The 21,975-nt window shown below is 43.9% G+C and overlaps 2 protein-coding genes and 1 long non-coding RNA gene across 26 annotated transcripts in view; 2 read left to right on the forward strand and 1 right to left on the reverse strand.

Moving 5' to 3' along the window:
- nfixa (nuclear factor I/Xa) overlaps nt 1-12,485 on the forward strand; it is a 110,608-nt gene extending 98,123 nt beyond the window's left edge. For 15 of the 23 annotated variants that reach the window (XM_070972857.1, XM_070972916.1, XM_070972882.1 and 12 more), the window contains 4 exons: nt 2,864-3,033; nt 4,676-4,823; nt 7,135-7,223; nt 10,917-12,485. In XM_070972857.1, coding sequence (XP_070828958.1) covers nt 2,864-3,033; nt 4,676-4,823; nt 7,135-7,223; nt 10,917-10,931 — 422 coding nt within the window. In that variant the 3' untranslated portion in view covers nt 10,932-12,485. The remainder of the gene's footprint in view (nt 1-2,863; nt 3,034-4,675; nt 4,824-7,134; nt 7,224-10,916) is intronic. The other 8 variants (XM_070972929.1, XM_070973010.1, XM_070972994.1 and 5 more) reach the window with 2 other exon arrangements.
- Nucleotides 12,204-18,108, reverse strand: LOC139338124 (uncharacterized). Of its 2 annotated transcripts, XR_011602559.1 has the most exons (5): nt 17,910-18,108; nt 17,536-17,703; nt 17,309-17,455; nt 12,507-17,227; nt 12,204-12,452 (listed from the first exon to the last, which is right to left on the reverse strand). It is a non-coding gene; the product is annotated as an uncharacterized lncRNA (long non-coding RNA). The 2 variants fall into 2 exon arrangements; XR_011602558.1 differs by having other exon boundaries at nt 12,204-17,227.
- Nucleotides 18,109-18,484: 376 nt separating this feature from the next.
- Nucleotides 18,485-21,851, forward strand: rnf11a (ring finger protein 11a). The gene is made up of 3 exons (XM_070990432.1): nt 18,485-18,929; nt 19,627-19,799; nt 20,073-21,851. Exons 1-3 carry the CDS (start codon nt 18,831-18,833, stop codon nt 20,242-20,244), a joined length of 444 nt encoding a protein of 147 aa, XP_070846533.1. The 5' UTR covers nt 18,485-18,830; the 3' UTR covers nt 20,245-21,851.
- Nucleotides 21,852-21,975: the final 124 nt, after the last annotated feature.

Here is a 21,975-nt window from a genome sequence, read left to right on the forward strand (position 1 = left end):
GAAACTGACAAAGCTGTTTATTCTTATATAATGAACTTGGCTGGGTGTGTTAATGTATCAACACACCTAATGGTTTAATTTATGCTGTAATAAGACCAAACACTAACATGTAAACTACATAAGAACCTTGGAAAATATCTACCTCTTTATGGTCAAACAAGCAGTTGTACCAAGGAGACACACTGTTTGGAGTGAAAATCAAAAAAAGAATTCTGTATTATATGTAGAAGAAGACAACAAAGTGCACCCCCAGTGCATCTTAATCGGCTGGGGGGTTCTTTACCATGGTGCATCTGTCAGTTATTAGTGCCAACCAGCACTTCTTTTTGTGTTTGTGTTTGTTTTTTTAGACACACCATCTCAGTTTCATGTTTGTTCTGTGAAATATGTGTTCGGTAGGTTTTGCTCGCCAGTATAGAGCAAATACAGATTTAGCAGCAAGTTGTAACAAGGATTAAACCCGTGTTTAAAGTCATGCAGTTGCACAGAGGTAGTCTGTAGTGTGTACAATTCTTAAAGTAACATCCAGTGTTTCCAAAGTCTTGTTTCATTAGAGGCACTAAGGGCAAGTTGTCCTCATAAGAGCTTTTGGGTCCTATAGGATAACCGACATGGTTTCTCTATCTCCAGTCAGAGAATTCCCAAAATCTCCAGGATCTCAAGTTTGCCAACAAGTCCCTGTAGGCTGGTCTCACTTTTCAAAGGAGTAAATATGTCCTGCTCTCTCTATCGCTCCCTCTCATTCCATTTGTCTCTCAGAGGGATGGTTTGATCCACAGCCAAACCAGACCTACCACGTAAAGGTCATTTGGTCTCGTTGCCTTCCACGTTTTGAAACGTATTGAATTTTACTTGCGGAGCTCCCCACAGTATATTTAGAAAATATAGTCCAGGCCGGATCTCACACTATTAAGCCATGTTGTTTATCTGCACGGAGCAGTCCTATACCCTCTGGAGAATCCAAAGCACCAGATTGAATTTTGCATTTGAACTGATTTCTAAAATTTGCTGCTCTGTTTTGTGCGTGAGTTGAAGAGGTGTGAGGGACTGGCTCGGGTTTCTTTGTTCGCCCAACTAACTTCTCACACTCTGTGTGTGTGGACTCTTGCCTAAGAGGTTTTCATGTAATAGAGAGACTGCACTGAGACAGCGTTTAGAGGTTGTGTATAGTGCATTTGTGCACGTACACATCGACACACATGCGCGCATGTGTAAATTTACACTCTTATGGAGGACTCTCTGTGCTAAAATGGCTGCCATCCAAATGGAATGTCCCTCGGAGGCCTTGGTTCTATAAAGAGACTGGAGGATGATGGGAGGGAGGGAAGAAGAGAGGGATGAAAAGAGAAATGGGGGTAGACAGAGAGGGGGTAGAAGCAGTTAGTAATCATGGCTTGCATTGGATGGACTGGAGCTGTTAGCTCTTGTTGTGTTGGTCTAGTGAGTGTGGCTGCTCAGGGGCAAGGACTGGATGGTTTATGTCCTGTTTTTGGCTCCAGACTGACGTGGAGAGCTGCCAGATTGACTGTTGTCTGATTATACCAGTCTGGAGAGTCCACCATTGTGACGGTGATTACACACACACATCAATATACTGTACATACAAAGACACATGAAAGCTGCAACAGACATAGCAAAACATTCATACAGAGAGAGTACAAAAATACCTAGAAACCAAGATACAGGAACGAGGACGCACAAATTTCATGTGCGCACAAAAACCAAGCAGAAAAAACGCAAACCCAGACACAAAAAGATGGCAACACCAAAATACAGAACAGAGTACGGCTTACACAAGAGATAGTAGGTGACAGACATAATCACAGATGCTTGTTCGCCAGGCTCCCCTCACCTAGCAGCTTGCCTCTTTAGTTTGGTGTGCCAAATTGCCAAAGCCATAGAATCTCAGCAGAAGACAGACAGTAGAGCCTTGTGTGTGTGTGTGTGTGTGTGTGTGTGTGTGTGTGTGTGTGTGTGTGTGTGTGTGTGTGTGTGTGTGTGTGTGTGTGTGTGTGTGTGTGTGTGTGTGTGTGTGTGTGTGTGTGTGTGTGTGTGTGTGTGTGTTGGACTGGCTGGCTGGCTGGCTGACTAATGTCTCCGGGAGGCGTTTTGTGGTTGGTTGGGAGCGGAGGGGAGATTCTCTCTCAAGCTTCAAACTACTGGGCAGAACCGCACAGCAAGGATATGCTGCTGATTGATTACACATCACCGACAAGCAATAAAACAAAAGTGGAAAAACCCACTGTGTGTGTGTGTGTGTGGCACTGTCATACCCTAGTGGTTCGTGTAAGTGTGTGTCTGTTTGAGAGGGAAATTGAGAGGGAGCAGACGGCAGAAAATACTGTAACACACTTGAGCGTGTATGGGCCTGTGAAAGTGTGTGTGTGTGTGTGTGTGTGTGTGTGTGTGTGTGTGTGTGTGTGTGTGCGCGCACGTGGTGATGCCAGGCTTACCAGAGGTACAGAGAAATCTAGTGGGCTGATTTCTAAAATGAATGGGGCCAGATGTTTCCCAATAGCCAGGGATAATGCCAGTCATTTGTAAGCAGAAGCAGCTTCAGTCAGTCACCCACAAGAGAATGTCACAGCTATTTTCTGTGTTATGACAATAATGGGCCTAAGTGGCAACCTGGTCTCTGATGTTAAATGTGTTTGTGCTTAGTTAGAACATATGCATGTCTTATATACTTTCATAGGTGTGCATGTATTGAATAGATAGTTCATGTAAATTTAGCATCAGTCAAACAACAGAATGACCTGGAGCCTCATTGTTATTTTCCCACTTTTGGTCTCTCTTCTACTCCTCATGTTCCTCTTCCTCCTCTCCTTTCCCATTCCTTTGTCCTTTTCACTTTTCTCCTCAGGGAGTCCCCGTGCCTCAGCCTCAGCCCTGCACTTCCCCTCCTCCTCTATCATTCAGCAGTCCAGCCCTTACTTCACCCACCCCACCATACGCTACCATCACCACCAGGACCCTCTTAAGGAGTTTGTGCAGTTTGTGTGCACTGACGGCACAGGACAGCCCAGCGCACAGGTAAGTGGTCTATGGGTTCAGCAACGGAAGGTGAGGGGACGGTGGGACGGTCTGCGGCGCAACATGCTATAAAAGAAAAGGTGCCATTGATTAGAAGTCACTTTATAGCTTTGTACAGAGGGACTGCTCTGTATTTGTTAGATATGCTGATGCGACAAGGTCATGTGAGCCCAGATCAGGGAATAGAGCAATCTTTGTTGAGTGAAGCAACTTCACCAGGGAAGAAGAAAATAGTTTAAGGGCAAATGCCTCAACAGGAGGAGGCAGCCAGATGTGCTTGAACAAAAGAAAAAAAAAAAACACTTGGAGAAAACTAAGGGGGAAGGAGCCAAACCACATTTGACTCATCATAGTTCTAACATATAAACTTCTCCCACAGTTATGTTCAGGTTGATGAGGGAAGGAAATATCAGGAAAAAGCCCCTTTCGGCAGACGGGCGGGTATGGCCCGGGCGAGACTGGCAACTGGCAGTGGATTTCCGAAAGGGAAGCAATTGGGCTGCAAACTTGGTAGACAGGGTGTGCAGACAGATCTAGATTAGCACAGTTCAGAGAGTTAGGTGTCCATGGAAGGAAACTGAAGCAGACATTTAAGACTCCTCATTTAACAAGCCCTCATTGGCCTGCTGCCATTTTAAGGGATGTTCCTTTCCTCTCAACAATGCCGTGCTCTCAACGGGCGCATCTTTCCCAGTCTGCATTGTGATCTGTAATCGTAAATCATAAAAGATAGATTTATCTGTACAAAGTTTGTGTGAGTGCCGAGGGGAGTGGAAGAGTAGATATTAAAACGCACTGTGTGTCAGATGAGGCTGTGGAAGCTAGTGAATGGAGTGGCTAACTGGGGCACAGAGGGGGGACATTTCTGGGACACAGTTGAGCCTTTTTTGAGGTGTCATGGGGCCAATTCAGTGAGATTTCAGTGAAGGGAGGTGTCCCCTTGATAACACCTGACAACTTGCCACATTCATCCTGAAAGCCAGAGTTTCCAAACATCAAAACACAGGCAGGTATACAGCTGACTGAGGTGCAGGGTGCTGGTAGTACTGTAAACCTCTACTGAAAACTTGGCCTTGTGAGCAACTTTGAAACCATTTATTAAGCCGTTTTTCATGTCCTATTATTCTTTATTCTCATTACTTCACACACTGATGACTCAGTATCACTAATGAAATTACACGTACACACACACACACGCACACAGACACACACACACACAATGTACATGCACTCGCATATAGAGACACCCTTTTCTCATTTCTGGTTTCCCCTTCTTTTTTAATTTTCTACATTGCACTATGATAACTTTCCTTGTGCACAACATTTTTATTTTCCCCTTGTGTGTTGACAGTGTTCATCATTTTTCCACTTTTACTTTATCTCACTATTTTTGGCCAGGCTTTCTGATATTTTTGTTTTACTCTAGAATTGTGTGAGTTTGGTGATCTCTCTTGTCCCTGTGTGCAAGACTACTTGTGTGGATACTGTATGGATCTGTCTATATATGACTGTCTTACCTTGACGTAGGAAACTTGGCCGTGTGTGTGGCTTTATGTCGTGTGTATGTGTGTGTCTGGCTCCTTGTGCATTGTATATTCTCGGGGTGTGTCCTGCTCACCCTGTCTGTATGGTCCGTCTGCAGCCTAATGGAGGTGGCCAGAGCAAAATGCCGGGCTCCTTCCTGCTGCCTCCGCCACCCCCGGTGGCGCGCCCTGTGCCCCTCCCCATGCCCGACTCTAAAATCATCAGCACGCCTACTGACGGCGGACTCAGCTCACCCGCATCTCCGTGTAAGTCACCCCAAACTCCCACTCCCCTCCACAAACCCCCATTACTGCCCCAGTCTCCCCACAGACTCATTGAGGCCATTCCGAACCGATTTTAGACTCCAGTAGGTTGGTTAGCTCTTAGCTGGCAGTTGATTTGTCCTCTGTTCCAAGCAAAACTACATCAAGTTTGGTAGGCTAGATCAGATGTAGCCATCATAGACGTCCCAATATTTGTGTGCAGTGCAGCTACACTTGGGATTTTTTCTGCCATCTTGTCGTACTGACAAAGCACAGGTCTGGGACTTCTATAATGGCTACTGCTGTAGTTTTTCATAGTTGAGCTGACTGCTTCCAGTATGGTTGCAGTCTGCGTAGTCAAAACACTCAGCAGCCCCAGGAGCTTCACTCCTATTTCATCCATCACCTTATGACCTGTACTGTACTGTACTGTACTGTACTAGCAAGATCTAATTCTGTCGAGGCAGAAGCCACGCCTTTGCCAAACCAGAGATCCTCTTTCAAGCTCTTCTGTATCTCTGAAGTTCAGTCCTCTTTTCTCTCTTCATGTCTTTGCAAACCTCCCCAGCCTCTTTCCTCCACCCTTTCTCTATCCTCAAAATCTTTTAATTCTCTCTCTCTCTCTCTCTCTCTCTCTCTCTCTCTCTCTCTCTCTCTCTCTCTCTCTCTCTCTCTCTCTCTCTCTCTCTGGTGTTCGATTTCCTGCAAGCACCACAAGAGGCAGTGTAGTCTCTCTCCCTTCTTTTTGATGTGTTTTGTAGTTTGGGGGGAGCAGAGCAGAGCAGGGCCCTGTGCACGTTGCCTCTGTAGCCGCACGCCTTTGATCAGCGCAGACTTTGCATGTCTGTCTGTGACAGCGGCAGTACAATCTACCCCCTTCTCTCATTTCTTTTTTGCCTTCTTTTCTTTATTTGATATATTCTCATCCTCCTTTCTTTGTTTCTTTTTTCCTTTATTTCTCTCTTTTTTTTCTTTTTAAGGGAACAAAATTAGGGCAGTTGGCGTGGACTCCAAAAAAAACATCTTGCCCCACTTTACCCACCCAATCCCCTCGCCACTTTCACACAAATCTCACAACGATTAAAAATTGAGAACAACAAAAAACACGGAAATCACAGTGTAACAAGAACAACCCAATCTCTCTTAACACGAATGATAAAATCTAATCAAACCTGTCTAATTAGTGCTATACTGGGGGAGCGGGAGAGAGGAGTGTCATCAGGGAGCGGTGAGGCTTTGGTTGGTTCCACCCAGACAGGTGCAGTGCGAGAGTCGGGCCATGGGAGAGGCACACCAAGAGGGGGCACTGGACGGAGCAACCGGGGCACCTTCTCCTCGTTTTGTTTTGACTTTTTCTCCTCTTGCTGTCCTATCAACCTTTCCTCCCCTCCCCCCTTCCAACTCTCTCAAATTAACGTGTCACTTTATTATTTATTTATATGAACATCTATATAAATAAATATCGTACCTTCCGTCTCTTTTCTCATTCCAGTGACTGTTATCACTGTATTTTTTTAACCCCCTCTACTTTTGTCTCTGATTCTCAAGATATCGTAAATACAGTCATAAAAGCACACACACATGCATATGGTACACACTTACCCTCACTCATGCATCAGTTTCCAGCCCTGTCACTGTCACCTCCCACGCATCCCCATCCCCTCAACCTCAGTCCAGTCATGCACAGCAAAAGTTCTACTCAGCTGCCATGTTGGAGTCCAGTGAGAACAACTGCCCTAAATTTGATCCTGTGGCATCACTGAATGGTGTCACCGTAGGCAAGATGCTCCTCTTAACCTATTAAATGTAAATGGAGCATTGGCTACCATTGGTGAAGAATACAGTTCCTCCACCGGTCACCCTATTATTAAATCCACAGTGAATCCTCAGTGGTTTTCTATGATTACGGTGGCTTATTACTGAGGCCAGGGGCTGCTGAGGAGAGGCTGTGACTAACAGTGCAGCCATAGTCAGGGGAAATCGCTTCTTCATGTTTGTGCTAATCATTACAGGCTGCACATCCCCTTGTTAACCACAGATTAAATGATTAAATGAAGGAAAATTACAATGAACCTGTCCGCAAAATGAATAAATCACCCATGTGACTAACAGGGCATCAGTATCCCATGACCCTTACTGGTCTTTTCCCAGTAATTCATTTGACAGTGAGTCATAGCCATAGTCTTAACATGAGGCTAATATTATATTAAAACATATTGATAATGATGAGGAGAGCATCAAATTCTTCTATGAGCTCGGTGTGTATGTGTGTGTGTAAAAGCATGTACACACTTGTCCCTCTCTCTGTTTGTAGCATACTCCACGCCAGGCTCCACAGCTCCCAACCGGTTTGTCGGCATCGGAACACGGGACAACTTTCTGAATATCCCCCAGCAGACTCAGGTACCCCGCCAACCTCCCTCATTTAATTAACATCCACCCATCCACCTTTCCCTCCTCCTCCTCCTCCTCCTCTTCCTCTGTTTTTATGTCCTTTTCTTCCTTCTCTCTCATCACCCGCTGCAAACCTGATGCTGCACAGTGCTGCACGTAGATGATACTTTACAGTGTGCCAGTACTGTAGGCATCTTCAGATTTAAAGGGACAAGCATGTCATTCAGAGTGAAGGCCGTGATACAGAGGCAGTGCTCAGACAATGGATCTGCACTGGCATGGGCTACACTCAGTAATTGAGCCCATGGAACCAGTGCTGATCAGCGGTTTGAATCTGTTGCCACTCTGAAAGTTGAGCTGACATCTGCAGTCATTCATAACTCTTACCTGCATTATTTGGCGTATTATTTTGGCAAAACAGTCAGAAGTCAAGTTCCACTCAAAAGCTTTTTCCAGAGCTTACAACCAAATTGCACTTCAACAGTGAACTAAGCACAGCTTTAGTAGAGATGGACTGGTTAACTTGCATGCTCAGGAGCTGTTATAAAGAGGATATGTGAAGCTTGCATGCCAATTCATGTACATGGAAACTGAGCAAACTCCATCTATAAATGAACACTGTGCATTATGATTGAAAGCCTTGGAAAAAGCTTGTAAGTAAGGACCTTGATTTGGAATTGTTTTGTCAAACTACTTCCAAGGGCAAAAATAAACTTCCAACCACAGTATGCGTTTAGAAAATGCAGTTTTTGAAGCTTCTCGTGCTGAAAATCTTTTGTGAAAATGTTGTGCTTGTCCATGACGCTGCCGTCTTTAAAACGCTTGCGGAGGAATATTACAATGGACGAGGGGAAGCAAATATGTCACACTGACAAGATATTGTCCAACTGTTTGCAACTTTGCCCACCTACACTGACATATAGTGTTGCCCGTGTGTCAAGGCCTTTAGTTTCAGCAGTGGTTTACAGTGTCTGTACCACAGTAGTTTCCCCACAGTGAATGTAAGCAGTGCCAGTTAGTTTCAGCTCCAGCAGTGTTGATTTATCTCTGCTCGGCCCCACAGTGTGTATTAGTGCAGCATGTGAGGCCAGTAGTGAACTACATTGTGGTTTCAGCTTTGGCTGCGCTCTGCCACTGGGCTGCAGTGTCTTGGGCCTCCTCCATCACCAACACAACTTTTCTCATTAGGGGCTAACCGCACCTGCCTGCAGCCAACTCGGCTCTCCTGTCCTCCCCACACATGGAAACAATCTGCATTCCTCCTCGGCACAGCTCTGCTTGGCTGCTCCGCTCCCCCCCCCGCCCTCCCCTCATGCATCAGCAGCCCACCCTCCCTCTCTTTCTCTCTCCCTCTCTCCTGCTGCTCCCTCTAGTATTTCAAGCTCCCCACCTGCACCACTCTCCCACAGATGTAGCCCTGGCACTGAGGGGACATCCAAACACCATCCAAATGTGTGTGAGCGTGTATATGCACGTACAAACACACACACACGCACAAATACACACACACACACACACACACACACACACACAGACACACTTCAACTCTGTGCCAGAACTCTTGCCCCTCATTTTCTCTCCTAAAAACAACAGGGCTTTTACAACAGCTTACATCTGTTCAGAACACTTATTATCTCCTGCTATTGCTTATCAAACATTATTGAAAAATATCCACTTTGAACATTTGTGCTGGGTTTACAGCACGCACAGTGAGAACCTGGGCACTGGTCTCAACTGCTCCCAGTTAGCTGAGCCTAGTAGGTCAGTAACAACCCCAGCCAGAGTGAGTAACAGAGGTCTCTGCCTTTCCTGCTGTTCTCTGGCATATGGAGAGGTTCAGACGATGGCCCTGCCAGCCCGCCTTGCCGCCTGCTAGCCAACTAGCCAAGACAGAGGGAGAGAGTCTTCCCACTGCTGTCGGGACAAGAAGCAGAGAAAAGCTGGTCTGAGGAGCTCTCTGGTGGTGAGACCTCAGCCCTGCAGGAAGAGAGAGGGAGACAGGGGGACGTGTATGAACAAAGTAGGAGGGACTGAAAGAAACGGAGGGAAAAAAGAGAGAGGGAGTTAGTCGAAGCTCACTGCACTCCACAGTCACGTCCCGGCTGTCTGGTTGCCCGCAGCAACCAGACATGATGTCATAGGCAGTTGAACTTGGACTTGAAGGGGGGTTAGAGAGAGGGGGTCACTTTCCACTGCCAAGGATTACACTGGGAGAGCCGGAGTGAGAGAGGGAGAGGGAAAGAGAAGGGGGTTAAGGGAAGTCAGAGCCAGGAGGTGGAGTTTTCCACAAACACCAAAGAATCATGGGTAGGAAGGAGCGAGGCAGAGTTGCAGGAGGATAGATGGAGGTTTAGGGGGGTTTAAACTCTCTCTGTGCTTCTGTGTTTGCAAGAATGGGGGACAACAGAGAGTTTGCTGTTAAAGGTGGGGTGATTCGCTGCTGTCCCCCGGCCGAGGCCTGTGGAATGTCAGCAGCAGCCAGAACAGCCCGGCCTGTGCCAAAGCCTCCACTCTGCCCTCTTATCAAACTGAGAAACTGGATCCCTGGAGTAGCTGCCCTCAATAGCTTTACAGTGTAGCCCGAGACCACTCGGGCCCACAGAGCAGAGACTTATTAGAAGGATCACTTTACATGTAAACTGGTAGCGCATGACAGAGCAGTCATAGTCCAGTGTTTGCTCACTGGAAAGCCATTCAGGCTAAATGCTATTTGTAGTTCTGAAATAACACAAGTGTTTTTAATGAGTAAAATGCCCGAGTCAGCCCTCTTAAAAACAGCAAGCCTTGAGATTGAGGTAGGAACTTTTCTGACACTGTGTGGGACCGCTGAGCTCAGCAAGTACTGCGAGGAGGGAAAGGAATAGTAGGTGGCCCCCTAGTGGATGAAGGATTATCTGCACAAGCGGTTCCCAGCACTTGTAAACCATGTAAAACAAAGCACAACAACCAACTTAACATTGTTGCTGCTTGCATATGCCCTCTGTTTGTGTGCAGTTCAACCACAGAGAACATTTTTATTAGTTTTCAAAGGTGAAATTTGCTAGAAAAAAAGATTTGAGGAACATCTACAAGACGTTTTTTTTTCTTCTTTTTTTAAAGATTAGATTCAACTTTATTGTCATCATCAGAGTGCAACACAGAGACAACAAAATGAAGTGACTGTTTCCTGTCCCATTAACTACCCTGCCACCCTTGAGATTTACCTTGTGACCCTTTGTGGGGGTCTTGACCCCAGGCTTGGGAACCAGTAATTTACATAATGTACACATTCGATTTACACCACACTTTGAAGTGCAGATGCTGGTCTGTGTTCATACTTCATACCTTTTCATGTCCCACCACTTCTACCACGTTTATTCAACCAATAATAATAATAAGACTGACATCTGTATATATAGGAAGTTATAGCACTGTCATTATCACCAAGGGAATGTGAAAGACAATATTCAACACTTCAGAGACTGTGCATTGGTCTGATCTGGTGTGTGTGTGTGTGTGTGTGTGTGTGTGTGTGTGTGTGTGTGTGTGTGTGTGATCATAATGTTTGATTTTTCACCCTTTTTTTGTTTGTTTTTTGGTTTGTTTTTTTTGCACTACACGCTGCAACATAAGACTGATGAGAATCCAGACTAAATTGAAATTGAAATGTGAATCTGCTGATGTTGTTGAAAGACTAATTTTTTGTTCTTTTCTTCTCCACAGTCCTGGTTCCTCTGACAAGGCCTCTCTGAAATCAAGAGCTAAAATTGTGTCATGAAAATTGGAAATTTGAAAAGCATACACATCACCGCAGATTAAGAACAGACTGCTGACACTCAAAGGTCTTTCTCTCTCGCCAACACTATTCAAAGTACTACTACAGAACCCCCAAAATCCCCACCCCACCCCGAGAGGACTCCCAATCCAACACAATTTGAACAGGAGCGTTCATCCCCCTTTATGCAGGAGGCTTCAATGAGATTGAGTGGACAGACTCAGAATGCAAGGAGGAGGAAGAGGAAGATGAGGAACTGTCTCACACACACCACGAAATGCCAGAAAGGAAACACAATATGGCAACCTGACAAATGACCAATTATACATTTGTTGTTTTTTTATGATTTTTTTTTTCTTTTTTTTTTTTTCATTTTGTTGTCTCCACAATGAAACTCCATGCATTGGCTGGGAGATCCAAAAAAAAAAACGAACAAGTAGTGGTAAATGGTGAAGTCGGATGTGCAAATTGAAACGATTGCCACCCAAATTGCATGCCTCCATATCTGTTCATTTTTCCACATACCTCTCCTCCAGGTGCATGGTCCCACCTGACCCACAACCCCCACCGCCCCCCGTCACCCCACCTGCAGCTCACTGCTGCCCAGGGTCCAGACTGCAGCCACAGCCGCATCCCTGCCTGTCGCCACACTCTGCTGCTTCATTCGCTCAGCCCTGAGCCTCTTTTCATTTCTGATTGGCCAATCATGGTGACACCATCTGATGGTGTGACATATATGCACTAAGTGGCTGGTCTTTGTTTACCTGTCAAAGTATCAGGGTGTCCTGCTGTGGGAAAAGTGATAGCCATGAGGCGAGTGCACGCGAGTGAACACACAACAGACAGTCATAACACTAACTCTACATGTGCTCGTTCGTCCCCTCACCTATGCACTATTAATTTTTCATAAGGGATGAACAGTATTGCACATTGATGGTCAGATGAGCGATCAGAGTGAGTCGAGGCGTGCTGCCACGGCAGGCATGTAGCTGTGCTAGCGTTCAGGTCTGTGTCCTGAAACACGCAGCACACATACGCACATGCTCACACACAAACACATGCACGCTTGCATACAGCACACACAGACCAGCTTCTCCAGAGTAGTCTGTCACACAACCACTCATTATATCATCTTGTTATTATTCATAGACATGGAATTTAATTTACAGTAATGCACATGCGGCATCAGCTTCATATTATTAGCTTTCAATTTGTTTGTAGGTGTTTTCTTGCAATTTCCTTTTTTTTTTTCTTTTTTTTTGCAAGATTTGGTTTTGGTTTTGTCTCACTTGGATTGTTTTAACCTCTTGCATGCCATAACACTTTTTTTTGTAGTTTGCAGTAACACGTTAAGTATCATGCTCAGATTTCATCGAAGTAGTAACAGCAGTTTCTCAAATCTCTCACGTATGGACAGCACAGTAACAGCTCATCACATGCATCCCTTGCATTGCTTCACCCTGTATCCCTCCAACCCCAGAGGACTACACACACACACACACACACACACACACACACACACACACACACACACACACACACACACACACACACACACACACACACACACACACACACACACACACACACACACACACACACACACACACACACACGTAGAAAATGCACACTAATACCACCAACAACCTGACATAAAATAATAAGGGAAGCCTTTATATTTGGTTCTCCAAACTGCCTTTGTTAATGGTTTTTCATTCACTTAAGATTTGTCTTTTTAATTTGAGATATTTTTTCTATGTAAATGTTCGCATTGAAATTGCTATTGGTATCATTTTTCATCATGACACAATCCAACAAAAGCCGACCTCACAAAATAACTGGACTGCCTAGCTGTTGGTTCTATTTTGCAGGGATAGTAAACAGGGCTGAGGCCCTGTTCTCAGCCTCTCTAGTAACATTAGCTCTATGTACTAAAACCATATATCAAAACTATAACAATATATTAAAGTGCCTCTGTATTCCCTTCATGCAATTAGTAATAAACTTGACTTCAGGTTCTCTTCCCACATATAAGCTAAAGCTACAGGGAATGGTAGCGTTGGTGCATGTGGAAACCATTGGCCTAGGACAGATCTTTATAGAGGACTGCAAACTTTCTTTTGTAAAGACAGAGAGAGAGAGATCTTATACATATATATTTATGATATACAGTATGCTCCTTTTTAACTTTTACTACATGAGCTGGTTGGCAGTCTAGTTATTTTCTGAACTCTCACCTCCCCCCACCCCCAACCCCCCCCAACCCACCCAGCCACCCACCCACAACCCGTTTTAGTAACATCACCTTACTGTTACCAGTACGGATCAAACGACACACACCATCGCCATCTGCAGCGCAGCATTATAATACCTAGATGAACATGTCAAAAATCGACAGTAGGTTTGAAGAAAAAAAAAGTGTTTGTTTTTTGATGGAAAGTATTATTATTGAAAAATATGTGTCGATTGAGCCACGTGCAATGCATTGGGTAGATCATTGTGTTTGTCTGTTAGAGATTTTTAAGAAAGCTAAGAGAAAAGAGAAAAAAAATGTATTTGTTTCAAGTCCGTAAGCTCCGGGACTCTAAACTCGAGGGCCATGAAAAATCCTAGTCTTTGTAAGTTGGGGGTATTTGTTTTTATTTCCTTTGTCTCTTTTTTAATGTTTTATGTGTAATCAGTTGTTTTTAAAAATGTGGGAGGGCTGAAGGAAAAAAAATTCTACACAGCTTGAGAAAAAAAATCTCTATCATCAGATGAAAACTGGTGCTTTAACACTATAAAGTACATTCAGAACTATTGTAAATGAATGGTAATGAACAAAAATAACAGTCCGTTTAGGAAACAGCATTATTCCTCTCTCTATTTTTATTCTTCTTCTATTTGTATTGAGTGGGGGGAGAGGTTCCTATTCCTTAAGGTTGTGACACAAAAGGCATTTTGGTTCAACCTTTAGAAAAGACAAAACAAAACAAACAAACCTATACGGTCAAGCCGAAGACACTCTTCAGATAACTTACCCATGCACTGCCTGAAACTCACCAGCAAAAAACAAAACAACCCTCCCAGTTTGACTCATTTCTGTCACACACATTGGCATAAATACATGACAGGCTCCTCCCTGTTTTGCGGGAGATGCCTCGCATCCAGAAATCTTTTTTCGATCATCGTTTTATGATCATCTCGATGTGTTTCTGAATCTCGAGCTGGATCAAATTCAGCAGGTTGTGTTGAGACCCACACACAGTGGAACGAGCATTAGGTTAGACCCTCTGTCTCCTGCACAAATAACAGAAATAGAAAAGGGGCTAAAGTAGCTGAAAATCAGGCATAAATATGAGGTCAGAACCATTTATGAAATAGGCAGCAAGGTGAGCCTCTCCCCTGTTCCACCCCCTCCTCTGTAAATGACTCTTATAGTGCTTGTGCTGTAGTGTATAGTTTCCCAGCAGTTAAAGGTTGTCCCTTAAAAGTGCCTTTTGTTCACAGACTCCATTTTGTAATCCAGATCGCCCCCTTTTTCCCGAAATGGCTCGAGGTAGCAGGTTGCCCCTGAGTGCCGCAAGGAGGCAGCAGGTCGCCGCCCATTCGGCACTCAGGGACAACGTTTTATCCCTCCGCCTTCGAAATGAATCCCTTTCATTGTACCTCCCCTATATCCTCTCTTCCTTTTCAGAGCTGTCTAAATATATATACACACATATCTATATGTCTGTATATGTATATACATACAGTACAAAAGGAAACTGGTGTGAATTAGTTCTTTACTTTTTATTGATAAATGATGACAAAAAAAATTTTTGAAAAGGCAAAAAAACTTGTTCTCGTTCAGCTCTTGCTTTTTTCTTCCCCTCTGTCTCCACTGTCTGTTTTCTCTTAGACACTGGAGTAGTCTGTAACTGTGTGTCCGTCACTCTCCGTCTCTCTCTCTCTCTCTCTCTCTCTCTCTCTCTCTCTCTCTCTCTCTCTCCTGCCCTCTCCGCTGTTGGGAGGGTGAAAAAAAAAATTGCCGAAAAACTTTTGTCTGAGCAGAATGCAGTTAGCTCACATGTTATTCTTGTCTGTATGCTTCACATTGTATTACCATACCCATCTTCTTCAGCTTCTCCATTCAACAGCTAATGTAAGTGAACAAATTACGCTGATGGGCTTTTGGGGGTGTCCTTGGGTGGGTTAGGAAGGGACGACAGGGGTTCAGGGGTTTGGGTTGAAGAGGTTTATGGAGACGTTTAATGGGGTCGGGAGGGCTGGATGACCTGCTTTGGGATGTTGGAAAGGGGCTGCTTTGACCAGGGTAAGAGTTTGCTCTTTTGTTTTAGCTATTTATTTTTGGCTTTTTTACTTCCCCCTCCTTTTTGTTTCCTTTTAATTTGGATTTCTTTTTCGCTGTCAGGGTATGCTGTCATTTAGGCTCTCTTTGAGGATGCCTTGGACTGTAAATGAAAGCTACAAGCACCTTATAACCGGACTTGTCCTGCACGAGGCTGAAAGAGGGGGGTTGCATTTCCAGGACATATTTCACATCCATTCAAACCAACCTTTTAAAGTGAAGTATTATTGTTCATGGTGGGTCTCACACAGTGAAACCCTCAGCAGTATTAGCCATTTACAACATACCAACCAGATAGATAAAAAGCCAGCATGAACCTGATCTCTCAGATTTATGAGGATTCAGGGAAGTCCCTCCATTTTTTCTCCTCTGACCACCTCATGCTGGACTGCTCCGTGTATTTGTTCTGTTGTTTATTTTGTTCTTTATCTTCTTAAGTGTGTATGGTTATTGGTGTAATAGGCAGCACCCTAGGCCCCCTGACTCCCAGCTCTTCTACGCCTCTGTCTACGCCCTCAGTGCAGCACCACTTCTTTGTGAGAACACCCCCAGAGCTCTAGGTGAAATGCATGTGTTAATTACAGTTTCTTTTCCATAAGAAGAAAAACACAGTTTGAGAAGAGCAGCACCTGATTGAATAAAAAGGATGTTCTTGACTGTACCATCTCGCCGTGCCATGTCTTTCTTTCTATGAACTGCTGAATCAGCTCTAGAGCTGCATAAAACCAGTATGCAGTACTTCTTATACAACTAGTACAGCATTACCATAAACTCGAAATCATTCTAATGACATAAGGTCTATTTGCAGAGCGATCCTGGTGGAATCTGGTGTCGTCTATGTTCTGATTTCATCCCCTCAACTAAAGACATTCCCATCATCCTCAGCTGCACTTTGTGTGTAGTGCTAATTAGCAAATGTTAGCATGCCAACATGCTAAATTGAGATGGTGAACATGGTAAACATTTTATCTGCTACACATCAGCATGTTCTCATTGTCACTGAGCATGTTAGCATGTTGTTAGCGTTTAGTTAAGTTAGCACCATCCTGCTTAAGTAAAGGCTCACGGAGCATTACTGTATACTCGGTTTTACATCATACACAAGCGGATTTTAAAGCATTAACAACAAAGTATTTTCAAGTTTTATTTGAAGCAGTACAGCAAAAAAAAAAAAAAGTGTGTGTTCAAAGCAGATCTGAGTTGAATTCAGGGACACATTTGACCCAAATGTGCATTTAAAAAAACACAATAGAATGAGGTCACTTTAAAAAGCAGTATGTAAATGTGCATTCGGTTTAAGTACTGAAATCTTAGAGAATATACTGCAAATGAAGGGGTACTCCCGTGACTTAGTATTGCACATAATTACATAAAATTAGGGAACTCCGAAGACACATATTTAATCTTGAAATCCAAACTGCAAAGGTTGAGATATCTGGGTTTTAGGTCCCTCAGCTCCAAACACACTTGATCCTTCTCCTTTAAATAATTTCAATAATAAATAATGCCAACAAAATACAGTCAAAGTGTTATACCTAGTCCTTATAGTTTATCATTTTGGGAGCTTATTTTAGATTTTCATGACTATGTCACTAAAACATGTCTTTTTAAGATGTTTGTTCTCAAAGGCACAATAAGCTCAATGGCTGAAATGCATATGAAAAAGCAAAGCTCTAACTGATCATTTCATCTCCAAGAACTGAGGATGATTGAAGGCTAAAATAACATATTCAAGCATCTTTGGCCTGAACATGAAGCGATGTGCTTACACGACTGCACCATTACAGTGTTTCAGCGCCGTTAGGAACAGCATTTTCAAGTACTGGTAAATGTAGATCTTGGTCTTTAAGTAACTAAAGTGCTTCAGGGGGATTGGTCCTCTGCAGCCTGGTCCATCTGAGCGGCTGCCTCGTCTTGCTGCTCTGTCATCTTGAGACAAAAAGAAAATCAAGGTGTATCGTATGCTCTTTGTGATACAGATAGTAAAAAACTGTATGTACTTCAATGCACCTGTGGGCCATTGAGTGCCTGTGATGGAGGATCAGTTTCCTGTACTGGACCAAGTTTCTCTTCACTGTCAGGACTGTCTTCTTGTCCTTCTGACGGTGGAAATTGTGGCCCATTTTCCACTGGGAGCGGTGGTGTCGATGGTACATCCTGGATATTAGGAGACATCACAGTAAGATCTTTTAGAAGTCTAACACAATATAACTCCAGACTGTGGAGGAGACACGTACCTCTGCATCATGTACAGTCTCTGATGAAGGACTTGTCTCTTGGACTGGAGGGCTATCTCTAGAAAAAAACGGTAGTGCAGCATGCCCAGGGCAGGGCGTGGGAACACCTCTACAAGGCTGGTCTCTACAGGGAGGAGGAGGGGGTGGTGCCGGTGGTGGAGCTGTTGCCTAAATGTATGAAGACTGACATTAGGGAAAGCCAAAGTCGCTATTTGTTTCCAAGCTGGGCCCTTCTCCCCTAGTTTAACACTGCGGAAATGTCAGCAAATGGGTTCTTTTACGTTGCTATACAAAACCATTTATCACAATGAGATACACTAAACACAGACACAACTGTAACTTCTCGTATGCCATGCGTTGCCTCCACTTCTCACCATTTCTCAGTCCTAAGATCTCTGTGAAATGAAAACCAGCAAGAGACAAACAGAGCGGGCGAGACAAAGACAGATCAGTTAAAAAAAACAGCTAATTTCTCTCCGCTAACAACGCAGAAAAACAAAATAACATAAACAGCCCTAACGGCGTACTACCGTGTTACCAACATGTGTTCCGCCCCCAGCTGCCACTACGTGTGGTCCATCCGGAAAGGATCCTTCACAGTTAAAGCGTCAGTATCAAAAACTTTTTTTTTCTCTCTAAGAGACACTGTGAGCGTACATGGCAGGTCAAGGGGAGGATTTTGATACATGTTGGCCATTATTGTAAATCCAAGCACACCTGTGCTGTTGTGTTAATAGTGAACAAGCCCAACAGGAACAGGCCTTGGGGCCCAAGCAGTCAGGCCCCTAGGCCTGAGCCTTCGTCTGCAGTAACTGTTAATATTAATATAATATTCACATTTGTCTCATATACCATCCCTCGTCGTCTCGTTCTGCACTTTTATTCTGAATGTCTAAGGAGCGCGTCATTAAAGACGGAAGTCCGGTGTTTTGCGAACTTGTTCATGACCACTTCCGGTTTGTGTTTTGTAAACACAAAAAGCCAGAGCATAAGCGGGCACACATAAACCACCTCTTAGTGACGGCTGCAATCTGTGTCACCGACTGTTTTGTCAGCCACCGCGTAGCTCAGCGCCGGACTTTTCCTTCATCGGGAGAGCGGCGTCGCTCCTCCTGCTGTCGCCTGTCCGTCACGCTCTTCTTGGGATGACAACAAAGTCTCAGCTAACAGCTAACTAGGCTAACGTGAGGCCAAATCGTTCAAACGTTAGCCAGTGAGCTTAGCGCCTGCTGACGCTTGCTAAGTGTCTTTCACCCCCAGAGCGAAGTGGTCACGCTCATGGTGGTTTCAGTTCAATGGGGAACTGTCTGTTTTCACAAGGTGCGGATGACCTGTCACTGCTGAACGAGTCCGAGGGGGGCAGCCTGCCCGGAGAGCCTCCGCCGCCTTACCAGGTGAGCCGCTGGAACTCAAGATAAATACACTCCAGGGATTGAAGAGCATGTCAGGTAGTTTTAGCATGCCGTTACGAACAAGTCAACTATACACATATTCAGCGTTGGATGATAGAATGTACATTCAGGTTGGGACTGTTAGAGAATGTATCTTAATTTGGAAGTTGGAGTTCTACTTTTATCAGGAACGGACTATCATGGTAGATGTATGGACACACTGTGGAAGTGTAATTATAATAAAGACATTCTATAAACTTTATATTAAAATAAGTCAACCAAATTAAGACGAGATAAAATAATCTTTTATTAATTAAAGACTGTAAGAGGCGTCAGAAATGATAAGATAAGTAAACAATATAAAATATGAGTAAAATTGCCAATGGTTGAATTCATCAAAATTGAATGAAATATTGATCCTAAACAGTTTAGAATGCACTGATATTGCACATGAGTGAACACCAAGACTTAAACCATATCATCATCATTACTTGTAAAACAGCCATTCTGCTGGTGTTGACAGAAACACGGCTGCATTGCAGTGTCGGACGTCCTCAAAATGACTTTTAAAGCTTACATGATTGGTTTGGAAAACATTGCAAACATTATTAGCTCATAAAATTGGTATATCAGACTCTAATGCAAAGGGAACGTATTGAGTAGACTTGCTTCATAGCTGTCTTCTCTTCCTGTTTCTCAGGAGCGCACTCAGCCGCTGCCAGTGTACCATCCCACCCCAGGTGAGAGTCGTCTGGCGTGCCAGCTGACCGAGGAGGAGCAGGTCCGCATTGCCCAGCGAATCGGTCTAATCCAGCACCTGCCCAGGGGCATCTTCGACCCGGGCTCCGACCCCTCTGACAAGAAAGTAAAAGAGTGAGTGCAGAATAGGCAAAACTCATTACATGTTTTGATGGAACTCAATGGACTGTTCATTTTAGTTAAAGTATCCGTCTGAGCCTTTGGAAAATCATGTCATATGTTAATTTCTTACAATACTTGTGGAAGTTTTATGGTGTTTTGTATATTATTATTTATATATATATTGCATATTCTATCATAGTCTGTGTTTAATTTACACTGATCTAATTTCACGAACACTATCTTCATACGTTAGAAGTAAGGACTCCCTGTTTCTCTCTGCTCCAGGTGTGTGATCTGCATGATGGATTTTGAGTACAGCGATCCCATCCGGTTCTTGCCCTGCCTTCACATCTACCACGTGGACTGCATCGACCCCTGGCTGATGCGCTCCTTCACCTGCCCCTCCTGCATGGAGCCGGTCGATGCAGCCCTGCTGTCCTCTTACGAAACCAACTGAGCAGCCTCACGCTGGCTGCTCCTGCCTAAAAGTAACTGCACCTTTTTAGCTGAAGCTGTCCTTACTGTTCAAAGAGGTAGCCAAGGTGGTATGGCATTATGCAGATGTTTGGAGGCTGTTTAGGATGCAGACAGATGTTGAAAACTGTGCCCTACGGTACATAGTTTTGGTCTGATGGACACCTATTTTGGCTTTAGGAAGTCTTTGCCTTTTACAGTAAAACGTGCCAAATCGAGCTAGATGGAAAGCTGTACACGTAGCATAATATTACTGCAATGTAATTTCACTTGTGTATGACTGGCAGTCTGTTTTAATCTGTGATTTTTATGGTAATTAGATGCATGTCACCAATGTTACTTACTTCCCCTTTCAAGACGTAATGTGCAATATGGTATATCAGTGGAGAAAATACATGAAATTTGTCTTGGCATCATTGTTTGTCAGAAAATCCAGTGAGAACATAAAGTGAAGTTACTGTGTTTTTACAAGTCAGCCCATGTCCTAGAATGTCACGAAAGCACAGGCCTCTCTATGTATATGCAATCATCAAAACACAGAAAAATAAGTTTCCTGAACAAAGATATGCTATGAGGTCCCATGACCATTCATGTCCACAGCGCCACGAGATAATATGGTGTCATTTCAGCTTTTGAAGATTTTTGAAAATTGAATCTATTTTATTTAATTAGGGTCTTGTCGTTTGTACTGTACTGTTTTTTCCTTTGAAGCTGCTTTCCCAATGTGGATCTGTTCTTTGCCTTCCACATATGGAACCTGTGCTTTCCTTTGCCTTGAGTTTGTGCTCTCTGTTTTGTTTTAAAAGCCGTTCTTAGTGTGTGTTTTCATTGTTTACCATCGGTGACATTTACAAAGACAGGATATGCTCTGCAGTCCCCCTTAAAGCACCTTGGGATGCCCTCCATCTCACTTTGTAGCTTGTAGATTTTATAGCCAATTGTGAGTTTTGATGTGTGCGTGATTTTTGAGGGGGTGGTGGGTAGAGATTGGCATGTCGAGGTAACATGAATTAACTCTGTCAGTTGTAAGCCTTGTTGTAGTTACCTCTCTTTTTCTCGTTCGAAGCTGTTGGCTTTCGTTTTGTATTGACGGCCTTCTCGCAGCAAAGGATGCATTTCCAGAGCGCCTGGGTCCGGTCACACAAAAAATGCTTTTACCTTTTGCTATTAGACGTGTGCCGTCTGACACTGACGGCATAAGGAAGAGAAGCTACAGTAGAAAGGAATGTATTTTGAATGTAAAGCATTATTCCAGCTTTTAAAGATTTAGACAGTATGGGCGACAACAAGAGGACACTTCTGATTTGCTCAGGCTGCTGTGCCTTTTAAGGTTGTGGTAAGCCAACTCCTGTGAAGTACAATCATTTCTGACGACACTTTTGGTGTTCTCTTAGTTGTCCTCTAGGGGGAGACAGATACCAGCACTGCACTGATTTGTGTCACCGTGAAATAGGCCTAGGATGAAGCCAGAAATGTGCTCTGGCTGCTGTTAACAATCATTTTGTGTTTTAATTTATAATGTGTGCCACAGGCGCATGTTTTAGGAAAATTATGAAACCACAATAAACGTGGATACCAAATTTTACATAAGTGTGATGTGTTGACTCTTTATTATGTGTGAAAGCTGAAGTGCTTTACTTTATTTTGCTTGGCTAAATCACAGTTCCTCTTTTTTGTACAGCCTCATAGTTGAGTTCACCGTGCATTCAGGAAT

Source organism: Chaetodon trifascialis, chromosome 2, assembly GCF_039877785.1.
Source record: "Chaetodon trifascialis isolate fChaTrf1 chromosome 2, fChaTrf1.hap1, whole genome shotgun sequence".
Taxonomy (NCBI): domain Eukaryota; kingdom Metazoa; phylum Chordata; class Actinopteri; order Chaetodontiformes; family Chaetodontidae; genus Chaetodon; species Chaetodon trifascialis.

Coding starts and splice junctions, on each gene's coding strand:
- rnf11a (XM_070990432.1), top strand. CDS start 18,831: ATGGGGAACTGTCTGTTTTCACAAGGTGCGGATGACCTGTCACTGCTG. Junction 18,930..19,626: donor AGCCTCCGCCGCCTTACCAG/GTGAGCCGCTGG, acceptor CCTGTTTCTCAG/GAGCGCACTCAGCCGCTGCC. Junction 19,800..20,072: donor TCTGACAAGAAAGTAAAAGA/GTGAGTGCAGAA, acceptor TCTCTGCTCCAG/GTGTGTGATCTGCATGATGG.